Raw genomic sequence first — 20,410 nt, 5'->3', positions numbered from 1 at the left:
CCACCTGCTTTCCGAATACCCTCTGTGCCTGGGACTTCTAAAGGGAGTGGAGACAGGCAGTGGCCTTGCACCAGTGGTGTGGCCGCAGTAATCCCCGATATAAATGATGTTCCCAGGCTGCCTGCCTGCCTTTCCTCCAACACAGGAGACAGGCATCAGATAAGCAAAGCCATCTTTTTTTTCAGAAGTGAGAAGGAGGCATGTACATCTACATAAGGTTTTGAGAGATATGCCCCTTCTCAACACCCCATCAGACTTGTACAAAAAAGCCTCAACATGAGAGCAACTCAAGAATGCTGGAGGCTCATGAAAACCAAGGATCTGCCCAGAGCTGCACAATATTAATTGAGCAAAGAGACTATCAGCTCAGCTATTTTACGCTCACACAGGCTGAGTGATGATCTGGAGTTCTTTCTCTCTTCCAAATGGTTAAAGAGATGTTGATTTGCCTGGCTGACTCCTCAGCAACAAGGTTCCTGACACACATCAAGGCACGTGCTTTCACTTCCAGGTTGTTTTCTCCCCAACTGCGAAATGGTTGGAGGTGTTAGGCTAGCTTGAAGACCAAGATGGAAATACCAAGGACAAGCAGAGAATCTCCTCCCACACAGGTTTGTGCTATGGAGCTTGGGCAACAACAGTAAGGCTTTTCCTCTGTAGCAGAACAAACCATTTTTCAGCAAAAGAATTAATAAAGCCAGTTTCCAATGGATTTCTCTCTCTATAGGGGTTCACAGATACTTAATGAGGGTTGTACAGCTGCTGTAGGAGCATTACAGAATGCAGACATTGCATGGACCAACACCCTTTGTGCATGGAGAGTCCTATTCAGTTTAGATTTAGGAGGACACTCTGTGTCCTTCTGCACAAGGGTGCTCTGGAGCACCCAGGGGAAGAGGAGAGCTATGACAACAGCTTTACAACCCACTTTACAACAAGACCCAGATGACTTGCCTTAGTCAGAGGGCAATTGAGGCCTCCTGAAAATTTAATTTAGACAGGGACTGAAAAGGAAAATGACACCCCAGTCAGAGGCTTGTTATAGAGTCATTAGCTACTGGACCTTAATTCATCTAACTGGTCACTGGCACTCAGCACAGCATGGGCAAAGCCTAGCTCTACAAAATTCCACAGACAAGCTCTGCGGACCCTTTGTGTGTGTGGGATTGTTCCACACAGTCTGATGGCAAGAAGAAACCCTGCCAACACATGGTCAGCCCTGATACGAGGAAACATTACTTGCACTACTCAACAGCTGTTTTCTCCTTGCAGGGAGCACACATGCTTTCCTGTAAATGTGAGGAAATGGGGATAGCCCTGCCCGTGGTTAGCTGAGAGGGAGGCATAGGAGGCTGGGATCAACACTTGGTAGCCTGCCACTGTTACAGCTTTTAAACAAACAGTACCTGGAGGCCTGAAACGAGATCAGGTTTTGGTTGGAGGCACACGTGCTGCTAAAGCGGGCCCTGCCCTGCAGCAAGGCACAGGGCAGCCAAGAGCATCGAGGAGAAGAAAAGCAGAGGAAAGTAGTCCCAGGCTCATGGAGACTCCCTGCCCCCGCAGCCCCAGGACCTCTCCAGTAGCACATTACATTGGTGGCAGTCTTTGGTGTCCATGTTCAGATGCCTGACTGCGCACTTTGAAACGTTTAAAGCAATTTCTGTGCTTCTCCTCCTTCCTCCAGTAATCATGGAGGAAGAAGCAGAGCAGCAGTGATGGTTCCCACATGCAGAAGCTCAGTGCAGAGGTGAAATGGCACTTGTCTGGGTCTTGGCCACAGAATAGAGAAGTTCAGATAAACCAGACCTCTGACACATACGGCAGGTTGGTCTGGGGTGTCTCATTTGGCCATACCATTAGGTTTTGCCACCTCTGACTCATTAATTGCACTAATTAGCTGCTAAACCTCACTGAGCTGATGGGCTCTCGCTCTCCAAGACTGCAACTGCATTGCCTGTGCCCAGCACCTCTGCTGACCCACCCCCCAGTTCATTGGACACTCTGTGGGCAAGAGGGCAAGGAAATACTCCAACTTTTCATCTTCACGGGCTTCTCGGCACCACCACAGAGAAAAAACTGGTCTGGCCTGTTGCACTGCTTAGGAAGCAGCTAAGGACTACTGTTCCTGGCAGGTGGCTGGATACCACTCAGCCTTGTACTCGTTACAGCAGCAAAGGGGAAAAGAAAGGGACAGGCCATGTAGCAGGCAGAGCTTCTGAACAGGACTGAAACAACTCTTCATGCTAATAAGGAAGACTGCTCACACTTCTTGTTGCATGGGTACCACATGGTGGTCTCCAAACAGATTTGCTGAGAGAAGGCGCCAAGTTCCTGGGACTATCAGCCAAATCTTTCCATCTGGACACAAATAAGTAACAGGAGAGTCATCCAGGAGACGCCTTCAGATCCAGTCTGCCACCTGCTTGCCCTTTAACATGCTTCTGGCCACCCACAGAAGATCTGGTTGAAAGCAAACAAATCTCAACCCCCAACCCAGGCAGAGAAGAAATGGAGGACAAAAAGGCAGTGAGATTGACAGAAGAACAAAAAACACCGCAAAGACCAACCAACCACTGGAAACAAAAATAGAAGTCAAGTCAGCATAGGACAGAAAAATTGAAAAAGAATGAATGAAAAAAAGTCAGTTAAAAGAAACACAGCTATGCCTTAAAAAGAAATTTGGGATAATATCAAACAGAAGTAGAAAGAAAGGGGAGAAAGTGGGGAGACCAGTCTGGTCCTGAGTTTGTTAGGCCCAGCTAAAGCTTACTTCACCAGACTTATTTGAACATTGGTGTAATTTAATCAGATGCAAATGCTAGTGGTAGTTTCCAAGCCAGATGTGAACTAATATACCAGCCTGCGGGCAAAGAGAGATGTTGGAAGCAACTTCCAAGAATGAGGATGTCAGGATCCCAAAAGACAAATGGCTAAACTTGAGCATGCAGGAGGCTAAAACCTAAAGCAAAAGGCCAGGCAACTCTCAGCATTTAGAGGGTGCTCTTGATACAAACACAACTCCAGAACACGACTTCATGTAGCAGCCTACAGGCATAACCTTCAAATCGCTCTCCCTGCAGCCACGATGGGGGCTGGCTAGTTTGGGCACTGAATGGTAGCATGTGTCAGGTAACATGAGCCAACTCCTCCTTACTCCAACAAAAAGCAAGAAAACTTGTGTCTTGCTGAATGATTAAGGTAGGCAAAGGAAAATTAAACACACTGTCAACACACAGACATTGAAAAGCGGCTTTTATAAAAGCTCCAACACACATGATCTAAGCAACCACCCCCAAATTGAATGTCCTTGCAGCTGGGAGAGCGACCGATGAAACCCAAGTCTAGAGGTAGCAGTGCTCTACTAGATGCCAGCTTGCATTGCGTCATGGCAGCCAAGTCACCTACATCTGGAGAAAACACTGCAAGACCTGTTAAAATGCCAAGCTGAGAAAGGCTACTGAAACTACTGTGAAAACTGTTACACAGTCTGGAGTCTTATGCAGATAGAATCAGCTTGCTGTTGGGCTTTCTTGGACTGCATCATGCTTTTAACTTGTTGCGAGTCCTCGGAAAAAAAGTAGCTCTGCAGAAACACTGTGCTGAGCAGTGCTCCAGGCGACTGAAGAAATGCAAGTAAAGGAGCTGCTTAGGGAAGATCCACAAAACCAAATCTAAATGCCCAAAGCAGAGAAGAAAAACCTCTGTATCATCACACGAAAAGCCTCTTGGCACTCATCAGTCCCAGAAACCTTAGTCTGGTCTGAATTGCTCTCCATAGTTTCAGTTCCCTCCCATACCTGCAGGGACTTACCCAGGCGCAGCAGTATGGTGGACACCTCAGCCAGCTTACCGCCGGGCACTGGTGTGTTGTGCTCAGGTTTGCTCCAGCTGACACCTGCTCGAATTAGCCTCGAATTTATGTAGTCTCTGCAGAGAGCCTTGGCTTGGGACACAAGCTCCTTGTCAGTGGGAGACCTGTCAAAAACCTCCATCACCTCTGCAGCAAAGACTGAGGAACGGCGTAGCACTTCCATCCTTGGCTGCTGAACCCACACCTCGGCATACACTTGCTGGAAGGCTGAGCCGATGCCTTAGACGAGAACCTGCAGGAGCTGTGTAGTAATCCTCTGGTCTCTTGGTTTGTCACAGCTCCCAGCAGTTATTCTCAAAAGGCCAGTTTTTCATTTTACCTGGTGAATAAAAGCATCTGTAAGTCCTCTAGCATTGCAAAGCTGTAAATCAGAAGCCCAAATAACCCCAGTTACACTAAAGACAGTAGTATCATATTTGCAAAACATCTGTCTCAGCGCATCTTACAGACAAGGAGCTAAGTCTTCTGTCTTTCCGCCACTCTGACTTTCACTGGCAGCATGACCCACAGAAGTGCTGCAGTTTTGAACTGTGAAGGTGTTTCCTCTTTTCCAGTTCAGATTCAGCAGTCCTAGAATTACCCTTCAGAGAGACTAGATGGTCAGAGCGTGGAAACAATTCATAGAATGTGTAGACAATCTCAGCTTGTTTCAATTAAACTGGAAAAAGCTGAATCCCAAATACCAGCTACAGTAACCTTAACCAGATGTCAACAGACATTCCAGCTCAGTAGGTCATGGATCTTTCTGAAGAAATGGCACTATTGCAAGAACAGGGGTACGGGAGCATTTGAAATGTCTCGATGGAGACAGTTTACTACATTCTCAGTTTAGGTTTCGATTTTGCCACTCTTTCTCTTTTCCTTTTTTTTTTTTCCAAAACAATGTGCGTACTATTTCTCAGAAACCTTTAGCAATAGCAGAGAGAGCAAAACAGAAAAGCAAATTTTAAAAAAGTTTTCATGTGTGAATGCCTAAAGAGAAAATTCAGATTTTCTTCAGAGGCACATGAATTCATCTGTTGATCTGACTTTTTAACCCAGTGCTGCTTTTGAAGTCAGTCAGACCAGTCTTTATTCAGATGTTAGTAAAGGTATTTTTCAGTCCTTGGTTTTAGACATCTACTTACAATAACGATTTTCAAACAAAATAAAGCCAGTTATTTTTGTTTGTCCCAATGAAAAATATATTTACCTCTCATGTTGCACTTTTTCCCCCTCAGTGATTTCTTTTTGGGTTTGGTTTCATGTTTCTTTGGAAGATCTGCATCAATGGACACCTGGTTTAAGGATTCATAGGATACTGTCACACTTCTCTGGAGAGCACCAGCCTTCTCTGCCGTGCTCTCCGCGGGGCTCACGCCAGCGCCTCCTCCTTCCCCATGTCTGTCAGCCTCATCCCGGCTGCGCTCCACCGGGATCCTCGGGGCTTGCTCTGCTGCTTTTAAGGGACCCAGGCGGCAGAGGAAAGCTGCTTGCTTTAGCCTTGTAAGGAAGATGAAATAACCGGGAGGTGGGGTTGCTAGAGCCAGAGAGCAACGCTTTCTCCTCCCCTTTCTTCTCTCTTAAGGACGTTCTCTGCAGTTCTACTGCGGGCGCTGGGCCTTCATTCAAGGACCCGTCTTCGGGGTAGGAGCAGAATCCCTGGCCCAGGTCACCCCAGGTACAGACAGCGGTGAACACACTGCTGTAATAGGAATAGCTCCTGATGAAGTCCCACGGCAGATTTTGCAGAGTTGATGTTTGCCAGTCATTTTCAGGTGGTAGCCGAGTTGGGGCGCTGCAGATTGTCACACTTCAGTCATACCAGTTCAATCTGAAACGGTAGAGGTGATTAGCAAAGAGAGCTACAGTCTGCTTAAAAACACTGAAGTGGGTTTGCTGATTGGAAATAGTTTATCCAGACTGAAGTGTTTTGCAGGAACATGCCCGTTTCATCTCAGTGTGTTAAGAAAACTAACATATAAATTTTAAGGAAAACATTTCAATTAGTTCCAACATATTCAGAAATTAATTTCGACATCAACTTCTTGTTGCAACATTATTGTATTGATGCAATAAATTTTTCAACATTTTTTCTGCGTGTGCGATACCATTTCAACTCAATAGACTACATACAAGTGTTGGCTTTTTGTGTTATGATTTGAAACAAAAGAAGTTTTAGAAATAGAAGTTCCCTGCAGACAAGAAATTCTGCCAGCCCAAACACAAATTCTCCCCAATAACAATTTGTAGATTAACAACTGGGTACGTGGCATGTTCAAAATACAGCCTTTCCAAAAGGAGGTCAGAAGCAAGAAATATCTGTTGTCATCTCTTGCTTGTCACCTCTGTGACAAGACAGAGGCAAGTACACCTCTCCAAGGTGTTAATCACAAAATACCCCCAAGCACAACCTGCATTCCTGCTGGTCTCAAAATTGAGGGATAGAAAGGAACAAATGACTGAATGAAAAAGCCTTATTATACGATGCATCAAATAATCTGGCCAGCATCCAACACACAACTCACACACAGGCTTAACACAGAGCATATGTTTTGGTCTGCCCTTAACTGGCCCGTCCCATAGAAGCTGAAATCAAGACTCCAGAGATCCTGTGCTACTGCCCACCCCTAACCCACCCCTTCTCTGCAGACTGCACCTCTTGGAAAATCGTATTTCTGCCTTTGCAGCTCTGATGGCTGAAAAATCATTAAAAATTATTTCTTAGCTTCCTGCAGCAGCTGACAGCTTGAAACAGTAGTCCTATTTAAACTGCCCCTATTCAGTAGGGCTCTGAAACAAAGATGAATGCTTAAATATCAGTATTGCTTAACTAATGATAATGTTTCCCAGAATTCTGGCAAATATGCAAGTGCCACAGTGCCTCCCAGCTCGCCACAGGTGCCAAACCCATCCCACATGTTCCCTGCCCGACTGTCACAGCATTGCAGCACCCCCTCAACTTCCACCCTGCAGCAAAGACACAAAAACTAGAAACATGAAGGCTGTGTATAATGAACCAAACTTTGTACTAAAAAAGCCAACAGTGCATGGTATTCCACCTATATTCCTATATTATTTACACAGTGAAAATACAGCTTCACACTGAAAGGTACCTCTATAAGTAAAAAGGGATGAAGCCACAGCACAGAGTGCTCAGCTGACTGCAAAACAACAGGGTGTTACAGTCCAAGGAGCTGCCAGTGTAATGTGAGCCCCTTTTTTCATAGTGTGTTTAGGCTACAACACTTAGAGGCTAGATCTATACTGGAGAAACCCTTGTGGCGAAGGAGTATCAGGGATCAGTGCAGAAACAGCTTTATTCACCCAAACCCACTGTTCCCAGTGTAGCTGTTAGTGGCATGACAGTGTTCTGGCTGGAACAACAGGATCCACACCACAGTTCCTACCTATCTCAGATGGGGTGGCCAGAACAGCGTGGAGCATTTATTTAGTAAAACCAGGGGACCACAGAGATATGACTACATTTTGTAAGTATGTCAAGTGGAAACAAACCCTGGAGAAACCACATCAGTGAGAACACAGCAATAGTCTAAATGTGGACAGCTTATGCTCAATATTAAATAGTTTAACCATTAGAGAAGTAAGTCTCTGGATGGGCCTTTTAGCGGTTGCAGTGGAAGTAAAATAGCTAGCTAATTGTGAGCACACTAAGCTTATGAAAGGGTCTGCATGATATGGTTTCCTGCAATAGCACGAGAATAACCCTGAGTGCCCTAGGAGGTCATTTCCAGCCTTGTGTTCACACAGCCTGGTTTCTGTCAGAGGTATTGTTCTGCTTCACCTCACAGTGCCAGTCCCAGCCACTTCACACAGCCTACAACAATTCCAGCAGAAACTACACACTGTGACACATAGACCCGATGTTCTAAAACACCTGCAGAGCAAGGACTTAGAGAAGCAGAGGGATGCCAGTGACACACAGTCAATAGCCTGAGAGCTTGGGAACCAACCCCGCTAGCCTGCTGGAAGAGGTTTCCCTTCAGAGAGATGTTCTGGCAAAACAGTGGCACTGGAACCAGACCAAAGCTTTCTACCAAACCATACCTGAACCACCTTCTGCACTGTCTCACCCAGGTTTAACATACTGTCCTCTCCCCACTGCCTCCTCCTGTCTGATTTTTGCAGCAATACTTCAATTCTGCATTTGTGAAGTTACCAATTACCAGTGTGAAAACACCTACGACGTCAGGCTTTAGGTTGCAAAGCCATACAGGAGGAACAGGGAGGCTAAAAGAAACACTTCTTTTTGTACAGAAATATTTTGCCAGCTGCAACAGGAAAACAATACATGGAAGCAGCAGCTTAACGAGACCCAAGCAAAACACTGAGGCTTTTTAAACCTTTCTCTTGTTTCTGAAGGGCTTGATTCAAAGCCTCTTGAAAGCCAAGCAGTTATTTGTGTTACTTGCATGATGGAATCACCCTGGAGCACCTTTCCTGCAGCAGGATTTTGCAGTGCCAAGTGTCACGTGCCAGACCAAAGAGGCTGTGTCACAGTGAAGTTATCTTCTGCAGCCTTTAGACGGTTGACTTAAACGCATCAAATTTTGCAATCTATCCATGACTTAGGCTTCCGACATAGATCAGCACTGATATCCAATGCTTTCTTCTCTTAACCTACTGCCATGTTCACTACCACTGTAGTTATATGTTCCTTGTTATATGTATGTTTTGACAAAGGCAGAACAAAGATATGGTGTGCTCCAGAAATGACGTACAAACACACTGAAGGGGAAACTGTAGCAGGAATTTACATGAATGTTAGCAAGTAGTGCTATGAGTTGAATCACAGAACATCTCTATCTATATTCCTGAATCTTATTCTGGAAATGTTGCCTGAGAAGAGTTTAACCATCCATTGCTACTCAGGTATCAAGCCAGCAGCTGCCCACTGTAAAACAGCAGCTTCTAGCTAAACCTAGGACTTGGATGAGGCTGCATCATCATCTTGAGAACCTAATTGAATAGATATAACTGTTCTGGTTGTTTTCTATCCTCTAATTTGCTTCAAAATGACATATTTTAGTGAACAGATCATCTCATAAGCCAAGAAGATGGCAGACACAAAGAAGAAATAAGCAGCTTTAAGTTCTTCAACAAATATAGCTTTGTTTTGAAGCACAAATATTTACATACCGTACCACCAAAACAGAAAAGGCAGAAAACACCTAATGAGGTCACTATCCCCAAAAAAGCGAAGAAGACTCTTCCCTTTTAAGCTCTAACCCATTAAGGTAGAGAATGAGCCTTTGTCTCCTTCTAGCAATTGACCACCCACAAGGTTTGGGAATCAGTTCATGCTTACACCCAGGATACACGCATGTGGACAGGTGAAGACAGCCAGGTGCCTCTGCCTGCAGTGATCCCAAAATCTCAAGAGCATGAAGTGTGTGCAGGCACTTCTGCACTGGTTCGGCAGCATTTATGAGCTTTGATGCATTTCTCTGCTCTTCAAGACATGCTGATGCACAGACATGGCCTACACAGGCAAGTGGATTGCTGGATCTGATAACGACAAGGCAGGACTCTACCCTGCACACATCTTCGTGTCCTAAACAGGCTCCAAGGGATTTAGACTCAAATTTTGCATGTCCAGAATGTAGTCCTACTTTTAATTAAACCCTTACTGACTTTTAGAAAGGCTTTTCAGTCTCAGCCTCTAGTGCTGGGCAGGGCAGCATCTATGCTTTTAAAAAAACCCCTATCTTTTCAAGTTGTCAGACAAGGAGGGTAGGCTGGTGTCTCTAGTCCGCGCAGGTGAAATTTGGAGCACATGATTCCTTCATATGCAGTTGATTATGTCATACATCATTTCAGCCATTAGGATGCAGTTCCACCCTGCCTGCCAGCAAAGTGTTTCTACGCACTAGATACACCCCAAGAGTTTGTGGAACGTCGTGTTGACAAAAATTTTCTTCAAGACTGCTTTGATTTACCCCTCTTACTCGGTGGGGCAGTACAGGGCTGTTTTTTCCAGCAGCAGGGTCATCTAAGAAACCTTCGCATCCAGCTGCTCATACCCATTCCCAAATTGTCCTTCCTAATTGCACTGCTATGAGTTTGTGTTTGCTGGCACTGTGGACTGGTTCAGGGAGCTGGCTGGTTATTTTTCATCTGGATGAGATAAATCTTCCATCCAAAGCACATCTGCAGACAGTGTTGTGTTAGCACAACCAAGGTAGCTACAAGCAGAAGGAAAATTTCATCTTTGCCATCAAGACAAATGTCGATGAAACTATAGCACTAGTATTGTTTCTGCATTTAAAAATGCAACTGTGGTGATCTGGAGCTTCCTAGTCCACTGTAGAAGACAAAAAAAATGCCGTCAAGAGGTAATCAACGATTGCTCACCATGTCTGGGTTTCCCAGCATTTTTAAGATGACAGCTTTCATGGCTTCTGATGGAAAATATTTAAACTAAAAGAGGAAAAAAAAAAAAAAAAAGAAAAGAGATGGCAACCTTTTGTTACCTGACACTGATATATCTGAATCAGGCACATACAATGGCCAGGACAAAAGCAATTCCTCCCTTCTGGCTGAAATGCAAGCTTGATCAAGGAGGTGTCCAGTGCAGGGTTAACTTGCTTTTGTTGACTTTGAATTCCATCATTTCCCTTTCTTTGACTGAAAACCTTTGGGCCAGAGTGTTCATGTGACTCTGAAAGGCAGTTGGGTGAAGTAGCTGCTCTGAATGTTTGGGATGAGGTGATACATATGCCCACTCCTGCTCAGGGAAAAAGGAAAACCCCACCATTATTGTCAGTGGTCACTTCCTAGGGTCCACAGCACATCCTGGTTATTTTTCTGGGCTCTCCAGAAAGATCTGCTACAGGTCCTTGGGCCATCAGTTCAGCAAGGTCCAGGAAGCTGTCCCTGCTCTGCTTCTTGCCCAGCCTGCACACCTTCTCCAGGGCATCAGCCTGTGCATTGGCATGACAACAGCAAACATCGAGCCAGATGGTAAAAGACATTGCCAAAGACAGTCAGGGTGGACCCACTTCAGTCAAAGTGATTCAAGTCAATGTTAATCATATGTAAGAATCAGCAAGAAGGAAATCTTGTTTGAGGTCACTGATTTTAATCTGGCTTTGTATTTGTTTCTAAGAGAGGGTGAGTCTCAGATTTGCAGGAATTAAGACCTGTTTATTTACATCTGAACAGAGTTTATTTGCATCTGAACACAGCTCAATGCTATCTTTTTTTCCTCAGCTATAAAGGAGGAAAGTGATGTTCATTGAAGCAATTCTACAGCTGATACAAATCAGAAATCTGAATGTGTCTGGGGTGTTTTCTACTTAGTAGGCTATTTTAACTTCATGTTGCTAGTGTATGCCCCCTTTATCATTCACACAGATGCAATTTAAAAAACGAAATAAAACGATGTCTTGATGTGCTAAATTAAACTAGCAAATGTGAAGTTGAAAAGGGGTTTAGAATGCAGAAAAGCACCTGAGACGAAAAAACCCCACACAACACAGAACACTTCTTATTCAGCTACTGAACTGAATCAAGTGTTGAAATGAACAAGCAGCTTGAGGCCAATAGCCTTTCCTGGGGATGAAGTCAAAACTTCAGAGAAGTTGCAATCTCAGAGAAGTCTTTCTTATTGAGCTAGGTCAGTTTGTAATTCGATTATGAGGAGCCAGAGAGGTAAGGAAAAAAGAAAATCTACTACACATTGGGCAAGACTAATTACTTTTTACAGAAAGCCTGAAGAACAACCTCAACATAAGTAATGTTGGTTGCTTATATTTTGCAAAACACTCACATATCACTGCGCTGTGCTTTACATCACTTCAGAATTTCAACAGATGCTCGCAGCTCTAATATTTTTTTTACAGCAAAGAAAGGGCTTAAATTGGACTTGATGATCTTAAGGGTCTTTTCCAACCTAAATGATTCTATGAAATATTTACTTACCTACATGAGTAAACTCTAAGTGAAAACTTGCACTAATAGTTCCCTTTAACATTCCAGAAATTTCACCTGCTGAAGGTACATGTGAACTGGCAGCATCCCACAGGTCATACAGGGGGGAAACACCAGCAATACTCTAGCCAGCTTAAATCTGAAGTCACTCAGCAGCAAGGAGGAGGTTAATCAGTGAAATTAGAATTAGGGGAAGTGTTTTCATAGAATGAAGTAGAAATATGTAAAACCACAGTTCTGGGGAAGAGAGGTATCTCATTCAAGTAACTAGTTTCAGCTGAAGTGCATGGTTACTTCAGTAATTGCAAGTGAAGGGTTAGTGGTTGTAAGGGAGGGAGTCAGTGTCGTTCAGCATCATTCTGTGTGGCAAAGACAGTGAGAAATAACACACACACAATTAGATCACTCATTTAAGAACAGCTGCATTGAGAGGAGCAAGCAATGTGAGAAACGCCCCCAGGTAGTGAGCTTTCCACTACCGCCAAGCACTGGGAGCAGTTACCCACATTTCCTCTCCCAGCCCTTCATGAGGAAGGCAGGCAGTCCCTGTGCTGTCCCGTATGCTTCCTGCCAAATGTTTGTTGTTTAAGGGACAGAGGTGCCCCTCTAGTAGAAGTCGCAAAGTAGGGAAGATGTACAGCATGAGTCATTTAACAGACATAGCTTCTTGATTTAAAAGAAGTAGATGATGCACATCTTGACTTATCAGAGCAAGACCTATGTCCTATTTCTCTTGCATACTCTCAAAGCATATTTTCACTTAAGGTCTGATTTCTCATTTCCTGGTAACCACAGACCAGTTTCCCCCGATAGAATCCAAAGCTGCACAAAATTTCTTGCTGGCACTAACATACATACAACATATTGTTAGGAAAAATACAATCTTTGTGATTTAAGGAGAACTTCAGTTCTAGAAGCAGCCATGAGATCAGGGCACTGCAGTGTCAAACTGATGAAGTGATTTATGTAAATTATCACTGAACCTTGCAGATAGAGCTGTTAATGGTAGCTCTGGTCCAGACAGCAGAGGCCAAGGAAGAGTTCATTAATAAACAGAAGCTTGGTGCTAGCACTAAGCCCCTCATCAGAAAGAGGCATAAAAGAGCAGGTAGCTTTGAACATTCTTAATTTACAAGTGGACAGAAAAAGCGTTTCAGAACCCTATTTCAAGCAACTATGCACTTAATCAGGTAACTCTGCATCTTCCTGTTTAAAAATGTTTCTGGACAAGAGGAGTCTTTCCTTAACAGCACACGGATCGCTAATTTTCCTTTCCACAAGGCACCTCAGACGCACAGCATGGGAATTCTTCTCTCTGAAGTACATGCATCTGAGTAATTGGTTTTATTTAGCGTTATATTTTTTTATAGTTTAATGGCATGAAAAACATGTACCAATAAGAAAAAATTTCCATTTTTATTCCAGGAATAATAACTGTCAAGCCACCTGGGGTACACTGAACTCAGACCCAGGGATCAGCACTACAATGGGTTTATTCCACTGTGGTTTTCAACACACAAAAGAAACCATGAGTGTCCTTTCCAAGGAGTTTCCAAATGGCTCCCACACGTTGGAGCTGTCCTCACAAAGCAGGTCAGCTCAGACAGTAAAAGCTTCAGAAAGACACAGTAGAATTTTCACAGAGGAAAGCTTGAATGCAGAAGGGATGAGAAGCATCTCAGAAGAATGAGTTAGGTGATCATTTTGAATTACAGAGATCTTTGAAGTATGACTACACTGTGGTTTTATCGGAATTATAGCTGAGTACTCCTGTTCCTAGTCTGGACATGGGTGAGAAAGCAGGTGTTTGGCAAATTAGGCAGGCAATTAAAACAAGCTGCTTTTCTCCAGCAGTTATGGATAGTGCCAACTCTTTCTCCTCATTTTCCTGGGTGGATAACTCTGAGTGGATTCAAACACATTTACTGGTTCCAGTTTAAAAGCAGGTAGGTAACTGAAGCGCAATGTCATGCTATCAGTCCCAGAGGAGCATTTTGTTCCCTGTTTCAAGGAGCATTTACGCTAATTTCCATAGGTACTCCCTGGTTCCAGACAGGAGTCACTCCTGAAGTGCTCAGTGAGTGCCAGGTCTGTCCCCCAAACTGTGTGCCAGCACCTATCCTTTAGTGCTCAGTTAAACAGGGGTCCCCGCACTCACCTGCATACAACTTCCAGGGTAACCAGAAGAGACTAGCAGGAAAGTGAAAATCTCTCCAGGAACTACATTAGCCACATCCATTCCTGCCTCAGCACAGCAGAGGTCTGCAAGAGCCTAGGATTCAGCTTCGTCATCTTAAACTGTTTTCTATCACTAGACAGGAACATGGCTTGGAAGAACAAGTACTCCATGCTCTCAGTTTGGAAGAACCCTAGTTTAATTTAGGGATTAGTCACTGTGGGAAGCAAAGGGATGCTGAGCCAACAGGAGAGTCAGCTGCACTCTGAGATTTACAGCTGCAAGCGTCACTCTCTCTTATTCCACTTTGCCAGCAGAATTGGGAGATAAAGGCTGATTCTTTGCTGAACACTCAAGACAGCCTCAAGAGCCACAATATCAGCAGAAAGAAAGCCCCATGCAGTCAATATTGCAAGATTTGTAGCGTTACAGTCTGAAAGCAGAAAGAAGACTACTTTAGCTTTAACAGTCTGCTGCAGTCTCCATACAAGCAGGGACCTCACCAAGAGCTATCATCAAAGCGAGTGAATTTCTACAGTACCTGCTCAGTCTGATCTATCTTGCAAGGATATGGATTCCTCTTTGAATTCCCCTTGTATTCCTACACGGAGCAAGGTTTAGGGCCTGGAACAGTACATTACTGCCAAAACAAAGTGATCACTTTATGTTTATCAGTAGCTATGATGCACCCAGGTAGAGCGGAACTAATCAGCCCTGTGCCTCACACCAAAGGGAGAAGAAACTTAGATTTAGAGCACTCTCTGCTACTACTTTGCTCTGCGAAATTCAGATAAGATACTGTTGCAATTCAAAACCTTCACCAAAAAGAAAGGTGAGCGGGGAGAACATTCCCACTTAAAATTGGCAATGTACCTTGCAAGTTTAAGCAGAGACTGTTCTGGCATGAGCTTGAGTAGCATCTGGTTTACAGAAGCTCGGTGGCCAAGTCCAGATGCAAACTATAAACCACAGCAAAGACAAAAACTGCTGGTGAAGTCCAACTCTTGCTTCTCTCTGTACAAGTGCATTCTTTCCTAGGGCTTGAAAGCTCCACTTTGGGCTGGACAAAAGCATATACCTTGGGAAGGTGACAAATTCAAAAGGATCTTCTTGTCAGGAAGGTAACTTTCCTTCTATTCTCACAGTGTTGCTGCTTAACTGCATAATGCAGCAATAGTGCTCTGCCGCATCACTGATCTCCAGACGTACAATGCAGAAAACCACTCCAGCCTCTCAGCATACTAATGGAGTAGAAATAGCTCCTCTCTGAACAAGCACTACAGCACTGACTGAGTTATTCTGTTGCACTTTTTACAGTAAAGTTTTAACCCATCTCTCCTGCTAAGTAACTCTACCTTCAGGGAGAGGACTTAACACCTAGCACACCCTCTAAGGCTCCACAGCTCTGTTTACACTAGGAAAGTACTACCACTTTTCAGGGCTCTCCAGGCTCAAGGTGCCTAAGCTGCTGCTGTAAATAACGTCCTAACTCTGTGGAGCAGTACAGAAGAAGCTGGGGTGACAGACCTGATGTCATCCATCCATCATGCAACCCAGTCGCTTAGAAGCTGTTTCCATCTCCATGCACAGTCATTTGTCACCCTCTGTGACACATTTCTGCTGTTTTACCCTCACCGTGCCTGGATTGCTATTACTGTATCCAGGGTAGACATGAGAAACTGGACCAGACTTGGCCTCAGCCATGCAGCAGGAAATCTCAGAGTCCCAGGGTAGAGATGTAGCCACCGGCCACCACCCCACCTGCTCCCCAGCCAGCCCCTGCCTTCTTTGCAAGCAAGAGATGTGTGCTTTAAAGCCGAGTGAAGAGTAACGAGTTCCTGGCTTTGAGAACCACTTCATGCTTCAGCACAAAGGGCTACGGAAAGCTGACGGCGTGACCCACGCAGGAAAGGAAAGAGCAGCGACAGAGCCCCGGGGATTTGGCCGGAGTGGGAGCTGCTGTGTTGCCTCCTGCACGGGCTGCAATGCGCTGTTGCCACCTGCTGGCACCAACGAAGAGCGAACCAGGTCTGCTTCGAAATCCACTTCCCAGCCCCCAGAGCCATAAAAGTTCCCAGACAGCGCTGGAAGGGCTCTCCAGACCTTGGCACGCGTGGGAGGGGGGGAACAGGGTGGAAAGCCCCGAGCTGCTGTAGGCTGAGCCAGCCCCAGGACTCGGACAACAGCACCAGGCTCGTGTCCCCATCTCAAACACCGAGTAACTGCCCCAAGCCCCAGAGGACATCTGGCAGCAGGCCCTACCCTGTGGCTCTGCTCCATGCTCTGCGCTGCCTCTCCAACAGCAGGGTCACAACAAGTTTCTCAAGAGGCACTGAACAACCTCAATCTGTGTGTTTCAAGTAATTCATACAGAAAAATCTATCAGTGCTTGAACCAACCATGAACAGCCACTTTCTTGGAAGAGTTTCGCAATCCAGAGCAGGTAAGACATAGAGCAATAGCTCTTGAAGTCCTTTCTTCATCATTTGTTCTGGCCATAAATAGTTACAGCTCCAGGCAAGCCTGCAGAGGCACTAGACACTGTCTACTCACCAGCGTTCTTTGCTTTTATCAGAGACTGGGCTCCAGGATGGTACCTGGTACCAAGATGTCTTATCACATTTTTTAATGCCCCCCCACCTTTCTGGCTGACCCAAGTATGTATGCAACAGGTGGGGATACAGTAATACAACTGCAGCACTTTTACCTTCAAGTGGGGAGGCAACTTTGCGATGTCTCACTAAGGAGTTTCTTGTTCTCAAAAGCATCTGGTAAAGGGCAGTAAACAGTAGGAGAGCAGGCTACAGGACCCCTCGGGATTCACTCAATGCTTCCTAGTAAAAAATAAAAGCTCTGATACTTTAATGGAACATTTAAGAACACACCAGTTGAAGTTTCTTGTAACACCTCTTCATGCTCTTCTCTGGGCTTCACAGAAACACAGCCAGGTGTATCAGCTTACAGGGCAAAAGTTGTAAATGCCTGCATCAAGATTTCTCTTTTATGTGAGAATTACATGGGTATCTCATGCAATGTTTATGCCACGCTGTCAGCAGAATACAACGGTTTTCTGAAATAATGACTTTTTTATACAGAGACAACGTTAAGCAATTTTGACGTGCTCATCTCCAACAAAGGCTCCAGTTCTGTGGACAGGAACGGAGTAGGCTTCACAGTCAGGCAAACTTGACTTGGGAATGGTGACTGCAGTACAGCTTATTTTTAAGCAGCTTTCAGAACTGAGGTGGGGTTTGGGGGCAGGGTGAGGATTATTGAGCAGAAGGCTTGTTTAAATACCATATTTTTTGTCACCAGCTTTTCACCTGATTTTCTTTATTCTGGATGTTTATCCCTCTGCTTTAACAGAAAGAACTAGGAAAAGGAGAAGAAAAAAACCTAACTAAACCGGCTTATCCTCTTGAAAAGAATACTTTAAAAAAGGGTTTTTTTTCTCTATTGTGAGAAGAAACCCCAGCAGCATACACAGATATATTTGGTTTTTAGCCTTATTTCCCCACAGCATCCAGGCTTGGGCAGCCATACAGCATACACGGATAGCAAATACATGTGCTTACATGTGCATGTACTTGGCTCTTTCCAACTCCTAGTTTTTGACCAATTTTAATAAGCTTAGGAAAAGAAGAACCCCCAAAGCATGAAGTTCCTACAATTTTTAAAGCAAAAGGTAAGAACTTACTAATACTACTATGAAGGAAAAGGCTAACCAGCAGTGTCAGAACTGGCACAGAAGAAAGGGATGGCAGCAAGGCTGGGTCTGCCCCTAGAGCTGCCTGCTCCATCGGCCATACCCACTTCAGGATCAACCTAGTCCTCTGTACTAGCCCAACAGACCCAGGAGGAACTGCCTGCTTACACCGATAGCCAGAGCTGGGAGACAACACAGTCCCGCCCAAGGCTCCCTTTCCCATAGCCCTGCTTCCCAGGGCCAGGTGAAAGCTTTCACCCTAAATAGTGAGTGACAGACGTTTTGTGGGCTTGGGCACTCCAGCATGTAATTAACTCTCTGCTGCTTTCCTCTAGCTGAAATATTTCCTTTTTTGCACTTGCTTAGCTGGCTTTTTTTAAACATAGATCTCTTGGAGGCAGGGACTGGGTTTCATTCTGTGGAAGACCAGCTCTTAACACAATGCACAGGTAGCTTCTGGGTGCTGAAGTGACAATTTTATATATATATATATATACAACTTATAGTATGATTGCTCTGTAGGTACAATTGCTAATGTTAGGGAGAAAAAAAAAAAAGCTAGACTGCTAGGAATACAGCACTGACTGAAAAACAGGAGAGCAAGGACAGTAAGAAGACCCTTCTATTTTCTTCTGTCTCTAGTTGATATATTCTGGGAATCAAATGAAGGTGCTGATGTATGCCAGCATGCCATTGACAGCCATGGAGAAATTAAGGAAGCCTGCTTCCCCAGGGTCAGCAATTTGTTTCTGCAGTTTTAAAAGCACATTAGTAATCCTCTCCCCGCAGAAGAAACTCACAGAAATAACTGCCCTACACCAAAGCAATCATCTCCAGCCCTATACATATGACTTGTCCAAACCAAAGTGACCAGCTACTGACCCATATATGGTTTCTTCTCAGTGGTGACCAGACCACAATTCCCATGCAACCTCTCCTGCCCATCCGTGGACTCTGTTGCTATGAGGCAGGCTGCCCACAGGTCCCAAAGGAGGGGGAACACCAGCCTATATTTGAATCCCCTCTGTCTCCTGTGCCTTTTGCAATTTAGATGGACATGCCACGCTAATTCCACATGTTGATCACCCTTATTAAAGACTTACCCTAAAATAAGCTGACAAAACAATTTAATTGCTGCTCATCCCTGCAGTCCTTAGCAGCTCCATGTCTATTATCCAGATACTGTACCACCCTAAGGTCTATGGGTGAGGTTAGTGAGACAGCTTCTTGGCATATGTTCAGACTCGGCACATTAATTAACATACACATTTTTTGGTGAGACTTTTGCCCTCTAGCCTGATGCCAAGAATGAAACTACGTGTCTAAATTAATGAGTGTCCATGACAGGAGGTGGAGAGCCAAGCTGTTGGGGTGAAACGATTCCCAAGTAACATACACAGGGACTCACAACTCACCCCGCTATGAGGTGATATGTGTGTGTGCAGACAGGGAACAGTTCAACCCTCGGTCCTTGCTGCAGCAGAAATAGAGCACAACTCCCTTCTCCTTCCTCTCCCACTTCACAAAGAACCTTTGGTTCCTCTGTTCCTGTATCTCCTAAGTCAAGTTGTGCTGGAGTGGGGATGCTTATGAGAAAAGATGATCATATTTTGCAGGGCTAGAAGACTGGTCCTGGAGGTATAAACTCAAAACTCAAGCAACCCACAGATCTGACAGGTAAGACCTTTGTTGAAAACCTTCCAGCCGAGATACAATTCATTTAAATACAAAGATATTATCTCATTACAGGAGTATTTGATACCAGTCCTCTATCTAATTGATGTTTTCACTCAAGTACCTCAAAGCACTGGATGGTGTGGTCAGGGAAACAGGGATGCAAGAGCTCACCGCAGCCGAGACCCACCTGTCCACGCAGTGACACGTCACAAGGTTGTTCCTTTTGCTACAGCTCTTCACAAAAGCAGCACAAATTCATCATCAGAAAGAACAGCTTATGACAAAGGCCTTGTGTGCAGGCAGCCATGCCAGAGCCTGGTAAAAAGTTGTGTCTGTGTTGTTAACTGTGGGGAAGAAAATTCAAGCCCAGTTTTAAAGCTGACTGACAACAGAGGCTGTGAAAATTATTTTTTTTTCCTTCGAAAAAATGAATCAGACACATTAAAAGCGCATGGAGAAAAAAACCCAACCCACAAAGCAAGGCCTGGGAAGAAGGCGGTGCAAGAGCTCTGGTCCCCCCGCGCCTCACCCCTCCAGCTCCCAGCGGGACGGCGCACGCCGGGCTTACTCTGCCGGGCCCCCCGCCCGCTCGGTGAGGGCCGGGCTCCCCGCAGCCCCCGGGGGGCCCCGGCAGCCCCTTGTGGGGGCTCTGGCCCCTCGCCTTCACAGCGGGGAGAAGAGGAGCTGCCACCGCGGCGAGCTGAGAAGAGGGCGGCCCAGTAGCACCCCGCGGCCCCGTCAGGGCTGGTGCCAGCCTGAGGGGAGACGCCATGAGGCGAAAAGCGAAGCCGTGAAGACAAAGGGGTGTGGGGGGGTGTGTGTGTGTGTGTGTGTGTGGCGGGGGGGGGGGCTCCTCCCGCTCCCGCCCCCCCGGAGGGCGAAGGGCTCCGCCCGCAGGGCAGGCCCGGCCCGGTGTAGCCCCGCCCGCGCCGCGGGGGCCGCTGGGATGGGTAGTCGCCGCCCCCCGCGCCGGAGGACTCATCGTCCCAGCGGCCCCCGCGCCGCCGCCCCGCCCACCCCCGCGCGCGGCCTGCCGGGCCTGGTAGTT

The 20,410-nt window shown here is 45.6% G+C and overlaps 1 protein-coding gene across 4 annotated transcripts in view; it reads right to left on the bottom strand.

Moving 5' to 3' along the window:
* BOK (BCL2 family apoptosis regulator BOK) overlaps positions 1-20,145 on the bottom strand; it is a 34,373-nt gene extending 14,228 nt beyond the window's left edge. The window contains exons 1-5 of one of the 4 annotated variants that reach the window (XM_074833342.1): positions 19,837-20,143; positions 19,550-19,706; positions 16,687-16,813; positions 5,064-5,684; positions 3,812-4,190 (exon numbers count right to left, since the gene is read on the bottom strand). In XM_074833342.1, coding sequence (XP_074689443.1) covers positions 3,812-4,034 — 223 coding nt within the window. In that variant the 5' untranslated portion in view covers positions 4,035-4,190; positions 5,064-5,684; positions 16,687-16,813; positions 19,550-19,706; positions 19,837-20,143. Of the gene's footprint in view, positions 1-3,811; positions 4,191-5,063; positions 5,685-16,686; positions 16,814-19,549 lie in introns of all 4 variants that reach the window. The other 3 variants (XM_074833343.1, XM_074833344.1, XM_074833341.1) reach the window with 3 other exon arrangements.
* Between the last annotated feature and the right edge of the window lie 265 nt (positions 20,146-20,410).

Source organism: Strix aluco, chromosome 9, assembly GCF_031877795.1.
Source record: "Strix aluco isolate bStrAlu1 chromosome 9, bStrAlu1.hap1, whole genome shotgun sequence".
Taxonomy (NCBI): domain Eukaryota; kingdom Metazoa; phylum Chordata; class Aves; order Strigiformes; family Strigidae; genus Strix; species Strix aluco.
This window is presented reverse-complemented; position numbering and strand designations above follow the sequence as displayed.